The sequence below is a fragment of the Triturus cristatus genome, chromosome 5_1 (assembly GCF_964204655.1).
Source record: "Triturus cristatus chromosome 5_1, aTriCri1.1, whole genome shotgun sequence".
Taxonomy (NCBI): Eukaryota; Metazoa; Chordata; class Amphibia; order Caudata; family Salamandridae; genus Triturus; species Triturus cristatus.
This window is the reverse complement of record NC_140587.1, coordinates 166,604,556-166,624,809: the sequence shown is the minus strand read 5'-3', so window position 1 is coordinate 166,624,809 and position 20,254 is coordinate 166,604,556. Positions and strand designations below refer to the sequence as shown.

Below are 20,254 nucleotides of genomic sequence, written 5' to 3'. Positions count from 1 at the left end.
GGCTGCCTACAGATACATTCTATATTTTTCAATGTATGATAGCCGCATATAAAGGTTTACTGCAATTGATTGTCCCATTTTTTAACCTGTTTGTACAAAGAGGTTTTAATATTACTGATTTTACACAGTACGTGCATAATTGATTCGAATTCTTTTAATGGATTGTTTGATTGTTTTATGATGTGTATCTTTTATGGATATTTTTTTTTATCCGAATAAAGATTATTGAAATGAAAAAAAGTGTGAAGGTCAGCAATCAGAGGTCCATAAAATCCAAAAGGATGGGTCCGGATAGTAGATGTGCTTGAAAGATGAAGTTTATTCTTGCATAGAGAAACTCCACCGCAGCATATCAAGGTCTAACCTGCATGTAACTGCCCTATCACAGTTCCAACCTTTCAAAGTAAACATTCTACAGGGAACATTGAAATGAGGGATAAATGGAGCGGAGGGGAGCAACAGGCATACGAAGGAATGGAAAGGGCAATAACATTTATTACTTCACATTACCACAAAGAGGATATTGCTTCACATTACCACAAAGAGGATCTTAAGTTACAATACATTTGAGCATGAACTTGACATTTCTACCTGCTCTTAATCCAAAGGTAGCATTTAATAAATTAAATAAGGTAACTCAATGTTAATCAATGGGAGAGCTTGGTCTTACAGCAGTGAAACATTACTTTAGAAGTTTCCTAACTGCCAGAACATGTAAAACTTAACCCCACATGTCCGACTTTTTAAGTACAAGAAACCCTTATATGTATTAAAACGGAACGTTTAGTCCTGCCAAAAGGTTTATTTTGCCAGGTCAAAATGGCATATTAAAGGTGCATTACAGGCAGCAGGGCAGGCCTGAGACATGTTCTAAAGTGTTACTTTAGTGGGTGGCACAAGGAGTGATGCTGGTCCACTAGTAGCATTTTATTTGCAGGCCCTGGGTAAATGAAGTAGCATATACTAGGTAATTAAATGTGCCAATCAGATGTAGGCCAATTTAACCCTGTTTTGGGGGAGAGAGATCAAGGAGTTTAGCAAAAATGAATTCAACAAACAGGAGCGGTGAAGGCCAACCATTTGGAGGAGTGACACTGTAGAGAGGGCTAGGTCCACAGTATCAAAATAAGATACTCCTGGCATTGTACCTCTAAAGACAGCAAGTCCTTTATAATATGCTATCTATAAGTTGCCCATGAAAGAATGTACTGAATAATATTTCCCTAAAATGTACCTAATAATATGTCTCCTGTAGAGTGCTCCAGGTACGGTGCATCACAGAACGCTCCCATTATACATTGTTGCAAAGTGTCCCTTTATTGAATTGTATTGTATTGTAATTGCATTTATATAGCACTAACTACCTCTAACGAGGCGTCGAAGTGCTTTTTTTTGGCGAGTAGCACGCTACTCCGGAACCCATAAAGGATTATTGTTGAATTTGTATAGTGAAATATGAAAGTAATTTGAGTGGTGGACAGGTTAGTCAGTTATTTGGATTCAGAAGGATAGCGGAGGGATAGAAGAGGGAAAAGTTTTCCATTTAGATAGCACCTGTTACCCCTGATGGGGTGTTGAAGCTCGTTTTTGGCGAGTAGCACGATACTCCGGAACCCAGAAAGGATTAGTGTTGAAAATTAGTATAGTGAAATATGAAAGTAATTTGAGTGGTGGATGTAATTCAGTTATTTGGATAGAGAAGGGTAGCGGAGGGATAAAAGAGGTAAAAAGGTTTGCATTTATATAGTGCTTGCTACCCCTGATGAGGAGTTGAAGAGCTTTTTCAGTGAGGTTACGTGTCCATGAATTGCTTGCCAGATTACAGTCATCTTTCATAATGTTGTTCAAATGTGCTAAGTATTAGTCACACCTGTTTGTTTTATTAATCCATAGGGCTGCGAGTAGAAGGACCTGCTATGAGGACCAGTCATACAGCTCCCGCCAGGTATGGCGAGCAATTGCTGGGCGAGGATGCCAGGGCAGAGATTGAACGCCTGTGAGTATGGCATTATCTTGTGTGTGCTGGTGGCAAAAAACAGCTCCTGGTAGAATGCCCCATCCTGCCCACACCTAGTCCTCTTTTGTGACATTAAATTTCAACAGGTCAAACCTGTGGAATTTAAAGGGAGGAAAAGGCGTGGGAGATACCAACACGTGGATTTTGGTGAGGGAAGCTCCAAAATCTGCATCTATGCCCATTTTAGCAGAGAAACCCAAAACAGGTGTTTTTTATCTTACTGGTAATGCACGCCAAGGTACTGTTATTTATTTTAATTTTGGGCCACTTGTAATGTATATATTAACGCATAATATTCATGTCTGTAGTCCGCAATACAAACTGTTTTTTTACACTTAATAATACTTGTTTAGTACTAATATTAGCCACTTACTAAGAAAAGAGTTTAAAAACTACAATGTTTCAAACTTATATAGCTGATTAAAGCAGGCATATTACCACTTGATATGTTTTAACATGATTGTAATTTGTGACCTGAAGGTAACAAAAAGATCTCTGTAACCAGATGAAAAACCCACAAGCTATCTTAAAATAAACACAGAGCTGTGATCTAAAGGGCGCTCACTCTGAAGCAAGCACATTAAACATCTGTTCTACTTTATGATGCTTCAAACCTGTGACCAAAGATGAAACTCATTCAGCAAGTGCATTAACCACCAGTGTTAACTTATTATATTATACTCTGAAACTTGCTGGTTGCTCTTTTTCAGTCCTGCATGCCCCCACCTCCTTACCATAAAAATCGGGAAGCTACTAAAAAATAAAAAAACATTTCAGTTACAGGCTTGGAGGCAGTGCCTGGCTGACCTGGGGTACTGCTACTCATTGCCCTTATCCTCTCAGCAGATCTGGGAGGATTAGGACCTAGATGACCAGTATCAGGAGTACAAGCAGGACAAACACCTGGAGGAGAAAGAGCATGAGGGTCAAAGGGATCAGGGCAAGGAGTACAAAAACAAGAAGACCAAAAGCATCAGGACCAGAAGGCCAAGTAACAAAAGGACCAAGACCTGGAGGACCTGAACCAAGGGGCCCAGAACAAGAACAGCCAGAAGGACCAGGTAGACAAGGACCATGAAAGCCAGCATCCTCAGAAGGATTAGTGCTAGATACCAGGATAAGATAGAGTCGTAGGAACAAGATCTCACCTAGGAGATCCAGGAACAGGACCAGCTCCAAAATAACCAAGAATAGGGTCAGAAACTGTTAGCGGTCCATGACCCAAATTACCTAGACCAAAAGGACCAGAAGGAACAAGCTAAGAAGGAGGTGCCTATGTCGTCCAATGAGTCATGGGCCAAGAGAAACAGGATACGGAGTGACAAATATCCATGGGCTAGGAGAACCAGGACCAGGAGGATGAGGGTGAGCCTAGAGATGGGGTCCAGGAGAACCAGGAGCCCTGGCCCAGAAAGACAAAGACCAGGAGGACAAGGAGCAGGACTAAAGGGAAAAAGGAATAGGCACCTCAAATCGAAGGGGTCAATGATCAAAAAGAATAGGGCTGCAAAATCAGTAGGTATAGGAACAAGAAGATCGGAAGGGCCAGGACCCGGAGGACTGTACCAGGACAAGGAGGTGGACCCTAAACAGGAGGAGGAAGATGCAGAGAATGAGGAGTAAGGGCAGCACCAGCAAGAGGAGAGCCAGAGGGATAACAAGAACGAGATGAAGAAGAATAGTGTGCAGATTAGGAGTGTGAGAAGGAAGAGTTGGACCAAGAAGAGGAGGAGGATCAAAAGAAGGGGACGAAGACCAGGTGGCTGAAGAGTAGGACCAGAAAAAGACAGGCTTGGAGTATGACCAGGAATTGGATGGAGGGTGTGAGGATCGGACCAGGAGGAGGAGGGGATGGATCAGGAGGAGGACCATAGAGTGATGAGGAGGATGAGAAGACACAGGAAGGAAGAAATCCGGGGGATCAGTGCAGGACCTGACGGATGACCAGTACCAGTAGAAGGAGGACCAGGAGGCTGAGGAGTAGGACCAGAAGAAGGAGTACCTGCAGGCAGGACAGGACAAGGATGAGCAGGACATAGAGCAAGACAAGGAAGACTAGGAGGAGGAGCAAGACCAGAAGGCAGGCTGAGGAGTAAGACTAGGATCAAGTGAAGGAGGACCAGGAGAAGAAGGTGTAAAGGAGAATGAGAAAGGCAGGGTGAGGAAGAGGAGAAGAACTAGAAGGGGATGATCACGAGGAGGTGGAAGAGAGGAGAAGGTTCACTAGTGGAAGGAGAACAAGAACTTGTTCAAAACCAGGATCTGGAGCAGAGAAAGAAAAAGTAATAGGAGTATCAAGGGATTGGGAGTCGCGCAAGAAACAGGCAGAAGATGAGCAGGAAGAGTACCAAAACAAAGAGGTGGAGGATCAAGAAGCAGACAAAGAGTATGAGAAGTAGGACCTGGAGGGATCTAGAGGACCAGGAGAACCTGGACCAGGTGGACCAGTGTTAGACCTCGCCCTTTCTGCAGGGTCACCCACAAATGTTGTCCTGCCTCCTCCCCTTTTTGCTGAATTAGTTTTGGTTGGCTTTGGGACTATGGGCACGTTACCAGCCCAGTGCTAAAGTGCGTGTGTTCACTACTTAAAACATGGTAACATTGGCTAATCCACAACTGGCACATTTAATTTACTTATAAGTCCCTAGTAAAGTGCACTACATTTGCCCAGGGCCTGTAATTTAAATACTACTAGTGGGCCTGCAGCACTGATCATGCCACCTACTTCAGTTGCCCTACAGAACATCTCTCAGGCCTGCAATTGCAAAGCCTGTGTGTGCAGTTTTAAACTACCATTTCTAGCTGAAGAATTAGCCCTCTTTCCAGGCCCAAACCTTTCTTTTTAATACATATGTCACCCCTCAAGTAGGCTGTACACAGCCCCAAGAGCAGGGTGCATTGTATTTAAGAAGTAGAACATGTACTTTTAAAATTTTACATTTTGTGGTAGTGAAATTCATTTTTCGCTACTGCAAGGCTTAGCTGTCCTATAGGTTAACATTGGGATTGCCTTATTACATTTTATAAGTGCAATTTCCAATTGGGACAAGATAGATATTTTGAGTTTGGTGTTCTGGACTCAGAATATAAAATCACAACTGGATTTAAAATTGTAAGTTTAAAAATGCCACTTTTCTTGCTTTAACCATTCTGTGCCTCTGCCTGTCTTTCAATACACGCCTGGACTGGGTGACAGCTGGGCGTTGTGCATTTCCTCTAGGCAGTCAAACACAAAGGGAGTTGAGGTATGCCTGATGGGTCATTAACATGCTGATGGGTCTTCCAGGGTAGGATGGGAGGGAGGAGTTGACACTTGCACCTGAAAGAATAGCTGTGCCTGTTCCCACATAAAGGCTTGCATACACCACAGCAGTGAGTCTGGAGCCAGGGCAGGAAGGGCAGGGACCTTGTGTATTTGCAAGGGCCTCTTCTTGAAGTCACCCCACTTCAATGGCACAACTGGGTATAAGTACTGGCCCCCTGAAACCACCAACTCAGTACACTCTGGACCCAATGACACTCTGCCAGGAAGAAGGAATGAGGTCTGCTGAAAGGACTGGCACTCTGTTGGACTCTGGTGGATTTGCTGGACTCCTGTTCTGCTATGCCTGCCATGCTGCCCCTTGCCTGGTGGTGAGTCCTACCCTGTCAAGTCATGCCAATCCAGTCCTGGGACCTTGGAAGCGAAGTTTCCTACTGTTTCTGCAAGAATACACGCATTGTCTGCTTTTCTCTGGTCGGAACAGGCGCATTCGCCTTCGATGCCAGCACATTGCCACTTCGAAAGGACTCCGCAGTGCCAACAGTGCAGCGCGACGACGACACAGTGCTTTCATCGCCAGGAGGGCCAGACTACAAGAACCAGGTCCATGAAGACACAGGACCTGATTCACATAAGCAAACTTATACCTTTGTGTACGTTTGTGACTGTTTGCTATTCACAAAGGTATTTTATGAGTAGTATCTTTGTGACTGCGGGATCTCCGCGCATTAAAAGATAGGACAGTTCTATCTTTTTATATGCGGAGAATCCTCAATCATAAAGATACTACATGTAAAATACCTTTGAGAATCGCAAACAATTATAAACGAATACAAAAATAACCGTTTACTTTGTGAAACAGCGTCAGGGTCTGTGGGGATGAGGTCCAGGAGCAGCAGGAGCAGGACGAATAGGCCTAGCAACAGAAACAGGATCATAATCTGGAGGAGGACCAAGACCAAAAGGACTAGAACTAAGAAGACAGGACAACACCTGGACCTGCAGGGCAAGGAGAAGCAGAGGAGCCAGTTCAGGACTAAGAGGAGTAAGATCAGGAGAATAAAGAATAGGACCAGGGCCGACAAGATGGCAATGAGTATGAAGTGGCCAAGGACCACCAAGAGGAGGTGTAGGAGGAGAAACTGGAGAAGGACAGGGCCAGGAGGAAGAAAAAAGCAAGGAGGATGAAAAGAAGAAGGATGTTCATGATAATGAGGGAGAGGAGAAAGACCAGGAGGGTTAGGGAGCCAGATGGAAAATGGTGAGGGGGAACAAAATAAACAAGAGAAGGAGGAGGACCAAGAAAAGAGGAGCAGTAAAACAAGGAGGAGAAGGATGCAAATGTGATTCTAGGACATATTTATAAAGCCATATATCTTATGACCAACTCTTTGTTACTTTTCTGAGGTCACTGCTCCTTTAGAGACCCCTCATCTATTTCAATACACTTAAAGTTGTGCTTTCCCCCTCAGCATTCGATAGGAACAGTCTATTTTGGCCAATTAAGTAAACCATAACAGCTTTACTATCACATTTTTTCTTATTGGCTATTTCTCAATCCCAAATAATTCCTAGGCTGTCAAAGTACTTTATTTGGTTTCCAGGGTAAAAACCATAAATGTTCACACATAAAAACATAAAAAACTTTCCCTAACAATGCAATACATATACAACCGTACAGTTCACCCATCCAATAAGTAACATTTAAAACATTTCCTTCCTGTACAAAGTTCCCACAATGTTTACCTATTAGACTACCCCTCCATAAAAATTTGGATACAGCCAGACAGAACTCAGAGAAGTGTATTTGTTGTAGAAAAACTAGTGCTGTTCTGCACTGCCTTAATTTAAATTCCAGCAGTAAAAGTTTTAAAATTTGTAACCGTGGTAATTCATAACATTTACAAAACAAAGTAAGATGCAAAGTACATGTTGCGAAGCACCATCACACAGACAGTTAGTTAATTTGGCCGCCCAATCATTTACATGAGGGAAAGAGACATAACAATGGATAATATTCAATCTAAAACGAGTTAGCACAGATATGTATTGGGGCTGTGGACTTGTTCTAAATATGTTTGAATATCGTCCATTGTGTTCAGCACATTATATTGTACCACGCTCACCTTAATACATTCTTTTAGCCACTTATCCTCAGCAAATGTATTCACTGCTTGCTGTTTGATGTCAGCCTTTGAAATTTCAACCAGAGAGGCTGGATCATCAAAGAGGGTCGGTCTACCCATGGTGACAAAAAAAATCTTTATATATTTAATTCATGGTATTTTAAGGGCATGGTCCCTGGATAAACAATTTGAAATTATCCGCCTGTATATCTGTGCCTCAGGCAGAGTTGAGATCTTGTGCCACAATAATATGGGGCTGCTTCTAATGCGATCTTCTACAAACGGGAGTCCCAACTCTTTATGGCATACAAAAGAAGAGACACTATTCGGGACTGCAAGATACTCCCTTATACATACATTTACAACAAGTTGTAGCCTCCCCACGTTATCATAGCCCCATACACCAGCCTTGTATTGCTCCATAGAAACACCAGCCCTGCAATAGATTAATTAATCTTCATGGCCCTAACTGTAGAAAACTATTTTTATGAACCTTGGGCATCAAACAGTAAACCCAAATAGGAAAAAGTAGGAGAAATCAGTTGAGAACCTTTGTAGCTTTTAGACATATTGACTCTTAAATCTAGCTCAGCCATATAGTTCACAAAATGGTTAATCAATTTCTGTAGCCCAATAGGAATACTTGCCATAAGTACTGCGTCATCCGCATATAATAAGATTGGTATAGCTTTTTGACCAATCTCTGGAGCATCGAGTCATTTCTCTGCCAAAAACCTGCTAAGTTTGTTAATGTACAGGGTAAATAAAAAGGACCTTTCCATAAAGAACTGATGGAGTGCGACAGTAGGACTTGTTTTTAAATTGAGCAAACACACGGCAGTGATTAAAATTGACAGTTGTGCCAGTGACTGTTTAGCTCGTTTTTATGTTGTAAAAGCAAGAAAAATGTTTTTTGCTTTGATAGTAGGGGGTCAGGGTTGATAGGCACACGAATATCTTTCGTGGTGCGTGTTTTACCTTTTTCACACTTTCAATTCATTTGAGCACATCTTTTTCACAATTTCATTTTGGATGTAGAGGTTGCCAATGAAGATCATTGGAGCACACTGATGAGAGCCTATCAGTAGCTCCCTTGGTGGCGTTTCCGTGAGGTGCCTCCACTTCCCTCACACATCTTTTGTTGGACATGATGTGCAAAAATCCTGGGTGTGAGAAACTTACACAACCCATCTTTGTACTGGGGACAGACACATTTGAGAAATCTTTTTAAGTAAGGGATAGCAGCACCCAGTGTGTACAGCATTTATTAGCTGGTGCCTAAGCAGTTGAACCGGGATGTGGTTTTGGGTATGCTCATGATGTTTTTCCCGGTTTAAAGCAGGTTTTTGTTTATGATTATTAAATAAAAAGGAGGCCAAAACGCAGCCCTGTCTGACCCCCGTTTAATCATTTGTATATTACCTATTAACTCCAAACCTAATCCTGGCCTATATGTTCGCATAGCTGTGCCTAATAAAATTCAATAGATAGAGATCTCAGTAATTAGAGTCCATAATTTAACATAATTAACACAATTAAAGGCAGTGGAAGGGTCCATAAATGTCAAATAAATAGAACCGCTCCTTGCTAAAACATATTTGCCAATGAGTAAACTTGAATTTAAGGACTGCTCAACCATATCCACCCTCTTTCTAAAACCATATTGGTTCATTGACATCACAGAGTTTGCCTCAGCCCAATCCTCCAGCCATGCAAGAATTATTCTCCTTGGGACATGGAGTTCAACAGGGAGATTGGAGGCTAACATATTGGGTCTCCCCAGGGGTGTAACACAGGCCCCCGCAGCCCTGTTGTGCGGGGGGGCCCCAGCTCCATGGGGCCCCCTCAGCAAAACACTTCAGCCGGAGAGCTCCTGATGGAGTTCGGAGGGGTCCCCTTCACGTACCTTGCCGGGGGGCCCCCTCAAGTTTCCTTACGCCACTGATTCTCCCCTAGTCCCCTTTTCTTAGATTGTAATGATCATGCAAGTAGACCAGGATTTAAGAGGGTCTGTTCCGCAAATCACTATCAACACATTTGTAAGTAGTGGCCCCAGTTCCAGATTACTTTTAAAGAGATCCGCTGGCAGTCCCTCTGGTCCCATGGCCTTTCCACTACATGAACCATTAATATCTTCAAGTACTTCTTCTAAAGTAAAAACAAAGGTTGTGGATCCTTTCCCAGGTTCCGAGTGTAGTACCGGACCTCTAATCCCTTCATTGTCGTCAGATAAATCCTTGTTATAAATGCTAGAGAAATGTGCCACCCACTTTTTTTTTTTTTTTTTTTTGAAAAACCTTTATTGACATGTCAATCAAGAACAAGTATGGGCCTACAACCCCCCAGGGCCGGCCGCTAAGCAATCAGAGCAACAAAGATCAAATGTAAACACAGGCAGCACCTCGGGGAGCAGAATCTTCATGCTAATACTGTGAACAGCGCAGGTAGGACACCAGGAGAAAAAAGGTTTTCATTTTACAATGGAACAAGGCAGAAGGATCAGGTGCCGAACAATTTCCCAACAGCGATTAAAGGTATGCAGAGTAATAGACGTAAGCAATAAACAGCAATCTATTGGATCAATGGCGCAGACACAGGAAATTCAGGATGGGGACGAATATCATAAACCGTTGCGCCTGCAGTCCCCCGCCCGAACTCCCAGAAAACACCCCGGAAATTGTGGCACACATGAAACGGCAACGAGTCATAACAAAGGAGGTGTATCACACTGATCCCAGAGAAAGAAAAACAAGAGGAATCAGAGAAGAAAAAGGAGGCCATAGAAAAAGAGGTGAAAGACTAAAGAATCCCCTCCCCCACCCCCCCACCCTGCACCTCTGCAGATGAGTACGGCCCCCCCCCCCCGCAGTGTGCCTGTCGCCCTAGAACCAGACCCGAAATATAGAAGAATAGGGAAAAAGAAGTAGGAAAAGAACCCCACCAGACGGGGGGGTATAGAAAATGTTAATAAACTGGAGGAGGGCCTTCAAAACATACCCCCGGCTTCTCCCTCCCGCACGGTAAGTTTTCCCCAAAGTAAACAATAAACAGCACAAAATCGATCGTAACAAAGAAAAATGGGGAACATTATGCACCTATTATGCTAATAGCTATGCCATGAGAGCACGCAACCCCTGAGCCCGCCCGTCCACTAGATGACCACCCCTGAAGGATCAGTCTTATCCCTGACTACTCTTTGCAATTCTGCCCATGCCTACCCCTCGACCCAGCGCCATGTCCGATGTTCCAAGGTAGAGGAGTGTCCAAAACCGACCGAGAAGCGACGCACACAGGTGGGGTGGAAGTCTCTGAGCACCAACACAGTCAGCATCATGGAGGGACGGGCTTCCCAGTGCCGCCCCAGGATCTGCACTGCACTCGAGGTCCAGGAAGGCAGAAGCAGCCAAGGTAGACAATTGTTGCTGAAATTGTCCCCGGGTCGCCGGAGGCTGTGTACGGGACGAGGCCACCACCTCCCACTCAAGTCCAATACCTCCGGGACAGATCAGACCCTCAGCTAGCCGATCACACGGTGGCATATTGTCCGGAGTGTCCAACAATGCGCTAATCTCAGGGGTGGCCGCAACAGTGTCCTCCTGTGCGCAGTGTGGGAAGTCCCCGTGTACCTGAGGACAGGCGGGCCGCCGCTGTCCCAACGCTGATGCCACACCATCGAGCTTACTCCCCAAGACCCCGACGCCATGAACCAAGGAGGAATGAAGAGCACCAAGGGCCTCGAGGAGGTCGCCGTACCCCAGCACAGCTCTCTGCGATCGCTCCGCCACACTCCCAAAAGTCACACACTCCCAATCCTGCTGCGACCCAGTGGACAGGATGGTAGGCCGCATCGCAACAAGATGGCCGCCAAGTATGCCCGACCCGTATTGGGGCCGGGACCCAGGGACAAGCGCCTCGAGGTCCACGTCGCTGGAGACAGGGTTCCGGGGGCAGGCAAAAAGTTATCCATTGCGTTGTCACGGGCAACAGTCGTCCCCACCACGGACCAGCTCCCGCGAAAATCCGGGAGCGGCCCGCAAGGATCAGGGCGAGATACGGGCGGCGTCCGAGCAGCTCACCATCAAAGGCAGGGGCAATCACCGGAGGATCTGAGAATTGCACCCCCGGGCATGCACTCGGTCCGCTACGCTTGACAGTAGGAATGACCCCGACGAAATGTAGGCCGAGTTTGGCACCGCTCCGGTGGACCGACTCCACCCAGTCACCACAGGCCGCTGTTGTTAAACTGCCACCCGGCCAAGGCGTCCACTCGAGGTCCTGGCTCCAGGGCTGCACGGGCCGCAAAGTTCAAATGCACATTTCTCCGGCGATACCGCAGCCAGAAACCTCGGAGTCACACGATCGGGTGCTACTCTCCTTCAGAAACACAATCGCATAGCACAGGCTGAGGATCTCGTGCAGGATATCCGTGCGGGATGCGGAGGTTCACGGAGCCGGGAGTCTACGCTGCCGTCCCGGTCGCCATCTTGGCTCCTCCTCCCACCCACTTTTCTTGAGGAAGCGCAAGCACTATTGACGGAGTATTCTCATTTTTAAAAAAGGGACTATTGACAATTTGCCAAAATGCGCAACTATTTTTACATCTGCTTCACATCTGCTTGCATTAAATACTACTGCCCAGGACTCAGCTTTAATTTCCTTCTTCCTATTTACCAGTACTGTCTCGTAAGCCCTACTGCAGGTCATTACTTCATCACTATCTCTAGGTAATCTGTTAGCTGCCTCTTTCAAATTTCTTACTGCTATAGTGCATTCAGAGTCTTCCTAATGTACATGTCAGACTGTCTTCAACTGACTTAGCTAGCTCTAAAAATTAATTCTTAATATTGTCCTTATCCTCTGTATTATCATCTAAACATATGTTCATTTGGGCATAGTTTTCTCTCACTAAATTGTGAAAGAAATTCCTCTGGCAGTGCATTACTCCATTTGAGCCTGAAGCCATTAAGTGAGGCCCCCTCTATATCATTAGTGCAAATTACTATGTTAAATTTTCACTTTTAATTTTAACTGAGCACATAATATCAATGCGTATGGCATTGTGGTCACTAAGCCATTTATAGAAGATCTAAAATTCGTAATTGAGGAGCTAATAGCGGGAAGTACTAAAATAAAATCAATAATCGAACTACAGTCTCTACCCACATATGTACACTCAAAAGGGACCTGCGGATCTGAGGCCTCATTGGCAAAAACCATATCAAAATTAAAAAGTGCAATATTTAGGTTGTCACCATACCGACTGTGAAAAAAATGGGACACACCCTGACTATCTACATATCCACATATTTCCCTTGCCGGGCGGGGACAAATATGTGTGTTAAAATCCCCCCCAGCCACAAAATAATCACTATCTTTCTTACAACAAAGCGTTTCCAATTCATCCAGAATAGAACCAATGACATAAGCTTTTGAGACCGATGATCTGAAAATAGGGTGAATCCAGCTTTTTATAACAAACTATACCTGATAGTAGTAATATAAGTTAATGTAATGTCATGGGGTAAAGGCTGGCGGGTGGAAGGCACATGTATTATCATCCCATGAACATCCACTCCCTGCAGGGCCCGGGTGGTTCAGAACCAGAACGTGAGGATGGCAGAGCTGGAGCATTCATCTACTTCACAGAAAGATTCACCGGCTTTCAACCTGCGGGCTGTGGATCAGAGGGCAGAAGAACACAGGTACTGATTCTGACCCTTGTCTTAAATCTGGTTCACTGACAGAATATTGAGGTAAAAAATATAGAAGTAAAAAATATCAATGAAAAAATATAGAATGTAAAAATATCGACTCCCTATACTTAAGCAGGTAAGTAAAAATCTATTGGAAAAAAATATTGATGTTACAAACATAGTTGCACAAAATATCGATTTTTGTTATAGTTAGGACCTATTTTCCATAGGAAATCCGCAACATTCTATTGGGAATAACTTTGGCGCCGGTTGACGAATCTTCACAAACTTTTCCCAAACTTTTGGCCAGCTCCGCTCCTACCCTGAAAGTTTCGTGGTGATTCGTCAAGCGGGGGCCGAGAAAAAATGGGGGTCTCAAAATGCGTTTTCCCCATGCAATTTCCCATAGGATCCTTTGTCGCAGCTACAGCCCGAACCGCTGAACGGAATGACACCAAATTTGGCAAAGAGGTGGTCCTCAGTTCAGACTCTTGCCTTTTGCATAAATGGTGTGTATCTGTTCAGTAGTTCCTGAGAAAATTAGAGTTAAAAGTATATATCTATGGCCGGGGAGGATCCGCGCACCCTGAGCGCACCCTCCCCGAACCGAGCGCGCACCCTCCCGATCGCGCGCTGAATGCTAATTGGCTGTCGAGTGTCTATCTACATTCGAAACCAGGAACTGTTGGCGGACATTTTCTGCCTCGGTAGAAGCGAGGCTGAAGAAGCAAGGGGAATAAGTGTGTAAAACATATAAAGGGGGCAGAGTGGAAATACTGTGACCCTCTAGAGGTGCTTAGGGGGTCCCAGAAGGACCCCCTGGGGCCCCCTTTTTTTTTTTATAAACGGCGAAATGCGCGCACGGTGCGCGCATCCTAACGCGTTGGGTGCACGGATTCTCTTGCGTTGGGTGCGTGGTTCCAAAAACATGGGAAAAAAATATATAAAATAAAGTTAAAAAAATATTTTGAAAAATATAAAAAAATATGTTTGAAAAACCCATTAAATTCAAATAATATTTTTTAATTTTTAAACGAATTAATTGAAAAAATAAGTTTAAAAAATGGTGATAAAGTATTTTAAAAAACATAATTAATGAAATTGACACACTGAATTTGAAAAATATAGAAATCCAATCAAAATCATTAAACATGATATCTTTAGAGATAAGTTATAGATAGGAATTAGCATTTAAAAAGCCTTTGAAATTCACAGAAAAAATCATAGGTTTTATGCACGTTATAGTTAGGAATAGGCATTTAAAAAACCTTTGAAATTCACTGAAAAAACCAAAGGTTTCAGGGGCGCTATAGTTAGGAATTGGCATTTAAAAAACCTTAGAAATTCACTGAAAACACCATAGGTTTCAAGGACGTTATAGTTAGCTGGACATTTCCCTCGTACAAAACCCTAGAAATTCCCCTGTTATAGTTAGTTCAGCTAACTATAACTCGCGCCCCCGCAATGCACTGCTGATGACTTCACATATTACATCACTCATAACATAGTCAGTGACATCACTGATGACGTCACTGATGACATCTCAAATGACATCACTGATGATGTCATCCATGTGATAAATTAGTGTATCTTCTCATACCCTAATATAACCTTTGATACACCGACTCAAAATTTCAGACGACCATTTGGAAAACCATAGATACTCCAATACCAATAACTACATACCCACTCATTAACTCTTAGGACTACATACACCTCCACTCACTCACCTGTACAGTCACTCATACTTACAGTCACTCTGTACAAGACTATCATATGCATTTATACACCTATATAGACACTCACACACCGCCAATCATCAATTGAGGTACTGACACACCTAGTCAGTCGTGCAAATGATTAAACACAGTCCAATTTACTCACCTATATAGTTAAACACACTCAAGTTCACTTACTCATAAAAATTCGAACAAATTGTGACGCTCTTATACAATTACTAATACAAGCACACACGCATCCATACAGCCACTCCCGCAATCACACACTCTCACATATAGATAGTTATATACTCTTACACACATATACACTGCGTTTCACATATGTAGTTACTGATACATGTACCACTGAGATATACATTCAATCACTAACGCAACCATACACACACTCACCCACCCATGCAGTCCATCACAGATGCACTCTTAAAACCATGCACCCATAGAATCACCCACTCACACATCTATGCACAGAGTCATACACACCCTACCCACACAAACACTCAGGCACCCGTACAGATACTCAGACAACCAATCAATAACCCATTGCTGATGATGTCACATATTACATCACTGACCATGTCATAAGTGATGTAATATGTGACATCATCAGCAGTGCATTGCGGGGGCGCGAGTTATAGTTAGTTGAACTAACTATAACAGGGGAATTTCTAGGGTTTTGTACGAGGAAAATGTCCAGCTAACTATAACGCCCCTGAAACCTATGTTTTTTTCAGTGAAAATATATAATCGCAAAAGATCATCTGCCAGCTCGCAGCGTAGTCAGCACTCGCATCCGCCGCAAAGGAACCACGAACCACCAGAATATCGGCAACTTAATTGTTTATTGCTGTTTCCTCTCGATTACGCGTTTCGGGCACCACTTGGCCTTGATCACACAAGCGAGGAGTAAAAACGCAATTTTTTTAAATGCTTAAACCGCGTGATAGAACACCCAATGTAAACATAGTAAAAATACCCATATCGGCCAGGATACATAGTATTTCTTTCTTTCTCTTCTCCGTTTTGCCCAATTTTGTCTGTATAATCTCTTCTTTCATTATTCATATAGCGGTGATAAGTTCTGTGGCAGTTTCAATAAATAATTTCAATAAATATTTCCAATTCCATCTATAATATAGGAGAATATAATATAATATAAATATATTTATATATATATATATATAGAGAGAGAGAGAGAGAGAGAGAGAGAGGGAGAGAGAGAGAGAGAGAGAGAGAGATAAATACCCATCGAAACATATTCAATGTACAATATCTCCAACATAGCATTAAATACAACAAAATATATATGTTTATGAGTTCTCCTAGATGTGAATATATATTTAAAATCTCTGCTTAATTCAAAGCGAGTTATATTGTTGTCTTAGATCTGCCTCCAATTCCTGAATCAATGCTGATATGTCAGAACCCTTACTAGAACCTGCTCCATCCTCTTATCTTAATTATACATGGGAACTACAAAGTACCTCTCCACCCTCTTGGCCTAACGTGCAACAAGTATATAAAGTGCTTGAACAATGTGCAAATCTCATATAATCCTAAAGTGCAAGTGCAATACGTGTTCACTCAAACAATACTTGATAATCTAAAAACGTTTTCAATTTATGGGCCTAAAATAATTGAATACAACCAAAACCGAATAAAAACCAATTCTGCTTGCACACAAGTAAAATGGCCGCTGCCCAGAATATTATTCATTTACAAACTGATACAGGAATTACATTTCATATAATGGTGGGTCAATGTGATTAATACTTACAGAGCATGGTGTCGGTTGATCCCAACCGACCTCTATAAAAAGTTGTGCAAGTCTTCCGTATTGTTCAAGCCATAAGGAAATTTGGTGTCTAGATCTAAAATCAATTTAGACTCCAATTGTCTAAGAGCTTTTTCTCGATCTCCTCCTCGGCGTGATTTTGGGATGGCTGCCACCGCAAAATAACTTAAACAACTCAGATCATTATTATGTGTTTGTTTAAAGTGGCGAGTCACGGGATAGGTCGGATCATTGTTCACTATGGCCCGCAAGTGTTGTAATATACTGACATATATATCTCAGTTCGCACGTGCATGTCAAAATATACACCGCGAACTCCGTCCTGCATGAGAAGTTACCTCTAATGGCTATTTCGTCTGGGCTAAAAGGTGAAGAATAGTGTGTAGTATTCTTCCCAAACTTACATGCTCTATAGGTAGAGCATTTAGTAAAGCCATTTTTAGGTTGTAACCACGTTTTAGCAGCTGCCAACTCAGGGCAGGACTTCCTAATCTGCGCACGCATAGAAATGCCTTTCCTATAAGTGACAATTGGTTGGGACGGTAATCTAGCAGACAACACCCCATCCGTCAGAACAATCAGCCAGTGACGTTTGATAATGGCACGTACTTTCCTTTCCTGATTTGCTATAAGTAGTAATCAGTATGGGGGCAGCACTGTCAGTCGTTGTTGTCTTCAACTTTACATTATTGGTCAGTAACGATTCTCTTGATCAGTCCTTAGTTTTATCAATGGCCGCCTTTAGGATCCTCTCACTGTAGTCCTTTGTCTGAATCTTTGGTAGGCCTCCTCAGTGCAACTGTTCAAATCCTCATTGTTGTTGCATATTCTCTTAAGTGGCAAAAATTCACCATATGCAATATTATTGATCAGGTGCTTGGGATGTGTACTGCTGGCATGCAATGTTAAATTGCCAGCAGTGTCCTTTCTATGTAGCGTGGTAAAAAGTTGCCCCTGATTTTGGTAAATCTAAAAATTCAATGCTATTTTTGCTGAGATTAGAAGTAAATTTGAGGTTAGCAGTGTTGATATTTATCTGCTTGATAAAATCAGACTCACTGGATTCACTGCCTCACCATACAATAAAAACATCATCAATGTATCGCAGCCAATATAGAACATGCTTGTTAAAAATGGTGGCATACATAGTCTTGAGGACCTGCTCCTCCCACCAGCCTACATGCAAGCATGCGTAGCTGGGGAAGACGCAAGACCCCATCGCAACACCTCTCTTCTCTAAATAAATATCATTGCCAAATAACAAATAATTATTGTGCAAACACCATGAGATGAAACTTAAAAGCATCTTATTATGTTGACAAAATTCAATTGGCCTAAAATCTAAAAAGTACTTGATAGCATTAAGACCTGTGGAATGTTCAATCCTGGTGTACAAGGATTCAATGTATTAAATAATAAATCCTCTGACCACGTGATACCTTGTACCTTTCTTTAAAAATCACCAGTGTCCTTCACATAACTTGGCAATTGCTTGGCAGACTCTTGAAGAAAAAAGTCCACATATTGTGTAATTGTTTCCCCCACGCTGTTGATGGCCGATATAATGGGCCTGCCTGGGACTGGTGTTGTTTTTTTGTGGACCTTAGGGATGAAATAAAGTTCTGTTCTATATTTAAAAATGTGAACTCCTCCATAGATATCACCCCTTCCCTTTTCCAGGTCATTAGTTCTTTTTTAAGAGCCTGTCTTGCAGCGTTGTATCTGGTGTGAGAGGACTTTTCATAACATTCCTTGTCTTGTAAATGTCTATTAGCTTCTATAATATAATCTGTCTGGGGCCAGATGACCATGTTGCCCCCTTTGTCCGATTTTGCCACAATGATCTCATGTTCGCCACTTATTCTTTTGATTAATTTGGCATATTCCATTTCATTTTTACTTTTATAGCGCTTTTTATATTTTGTGCGGTGATACAATTTCTTGATGTCTTCAATTACTACCTCATGGTAAATGTCAATCGCGTCTTTAGGCATAATGAGGATACACTTGGATTTAGATTTGAATGGATTGATACCAGCGCCCAATTCTTATATATTCTTAATACGCAGTCCCTCCTGTGTGGAACTCAGTTCCACTTCTATCCCCATATTACTATTGGAAAAAAATATTGATGTTACAAACATAGTTGCACAAAATATCGATTTTTATATATATATATATATATATATATATATATATATATATATATATATATATATATATATATATTCACTTAAAAAACCATAGGTTTCACACAAGTTATAGTTAGCTGTACATTTCACACGTAAAAAACCAATGAAATTCCACGTTATAGTTAGATCAGGTAACTATAACTTGCGCGCCCACAATAAACTGCTGATGACGTCACATATTACATCACTCATGACATGGTCAGTGACATCACTCATGACATCAATGATGACATCTGAAATGACACATTGTGGATTGCGGTCGCGCAAGTTATAGTTACCTGATCTAACTATAACGTGGAATTTCATTGGTTTTTTACGTGTGAAATGTACAGCTAACTATAACTTGTGTGAAACCTATGGTTTTTTTAAGTGAATTTGCAAGGTTTTTTTAAATGCTAATTCCTAACTATAACGTGTGTGAAACCTATGGTTTTTTCAGTGAATTTGTACGGTTTTTTAAATGCTAAGTTATGTATTTATTTTTAATTTATTTTTCTGGTTTTTCACCGTGCACACACCCTGCGCGCGCCGTGCCGTGCACGCCTCGCCATTTTTTACAAAATATCAATTGTTTTTTTCTCCCTTGGGGGTCCTTAGATTTATAAATTAAATGTGATTGTTAATTCTTTTTTTTTTTATTATTTTTTTTTACCGTACGCGTACGGTAAGCTTACCGTACGCGCACTCCGCGATTTTTAAAAAAAATTATTAATTGTATTTTTCGTACTTTTTTATCCTTCCTGGACCCCCTCACAAACGCTAGGGGGTCTGCAACTCTCTTCGTTGCCCCCTTTTCACGTTATCCACCTTTGTTTTTCAGAGCGAGAGACATAAAATGGCGGCCGACACTTTCTGATTTCGACCGATTCGAATGTTTACAGTCATGTAACCACCAATCAGAATTGAGCTCGCGCACGGCACCGTACGCGTACGGTAAGCTTACCGTAAGCGCACGGAGCGCGCTTACAGATATATATATTGATTTAAATGCTATTTTCTCAGGACCTACTGAACACCAGACCTGCTAAAGGCACATCTCTGACCTGAGGACTACCTCTCTGCCAAATTTCAAGTAATTCTGTTCAGCCGTTCGGGCTGTAGCTCGGACTAAAGGTCCTATGGGAAAATGCATGGGGAAAACGCGTTTTGGGACCCCCCTTTTTTCTCAGCCCCCACTTGACGAATCCCCCCGAGACTGTCAGGGTAGGAGCGGAGCGTAGCGCCCCATTAGTTTTGAAAATTTCGCGAGGATTCGTCAACCGGCGCCAAAGTTATTCCAAATAGAATGTTGCGGATTTCCTATGGAAACACGGTCCTAACTATAACTATCTACTGGCGACCGCCAGTAGATAATATATATATATATATATATATATATATATATATATATATATATATATATATATTTATATACATTTTCCACGAAGCTCCTT

At 42.4% G+C, this 20,254-nt stretch overlaps 1 protein-coding gene across 1 annotated transcript in view; it reads left to right on the top strand.

The window, feature by feature from the left end:
• The window catches only part of LOC146830538 (X-linked retinitis pigmentosa GTPase regulator-interacting protein 1-like), a 429,819-nt gene that overhangs the window by 131,504 nt on the left and 278,061 nt on the right, over window positions 1–20,254 (top strand). The window contains exons 6-7 of the mRNA XM_085604749.1: window positions 1,894–1,996; window positions 12,988–13,107. Coding sequence (XP_085460875.1) covers window positions 1,894–1,996; window positions 12,988–13,107 — 223 coding nt within the window. The remainder of the gene's footprint in view (window positions 1–1,893; window positions 1,997–12,987; window positions 13,108–20,254) is intronic.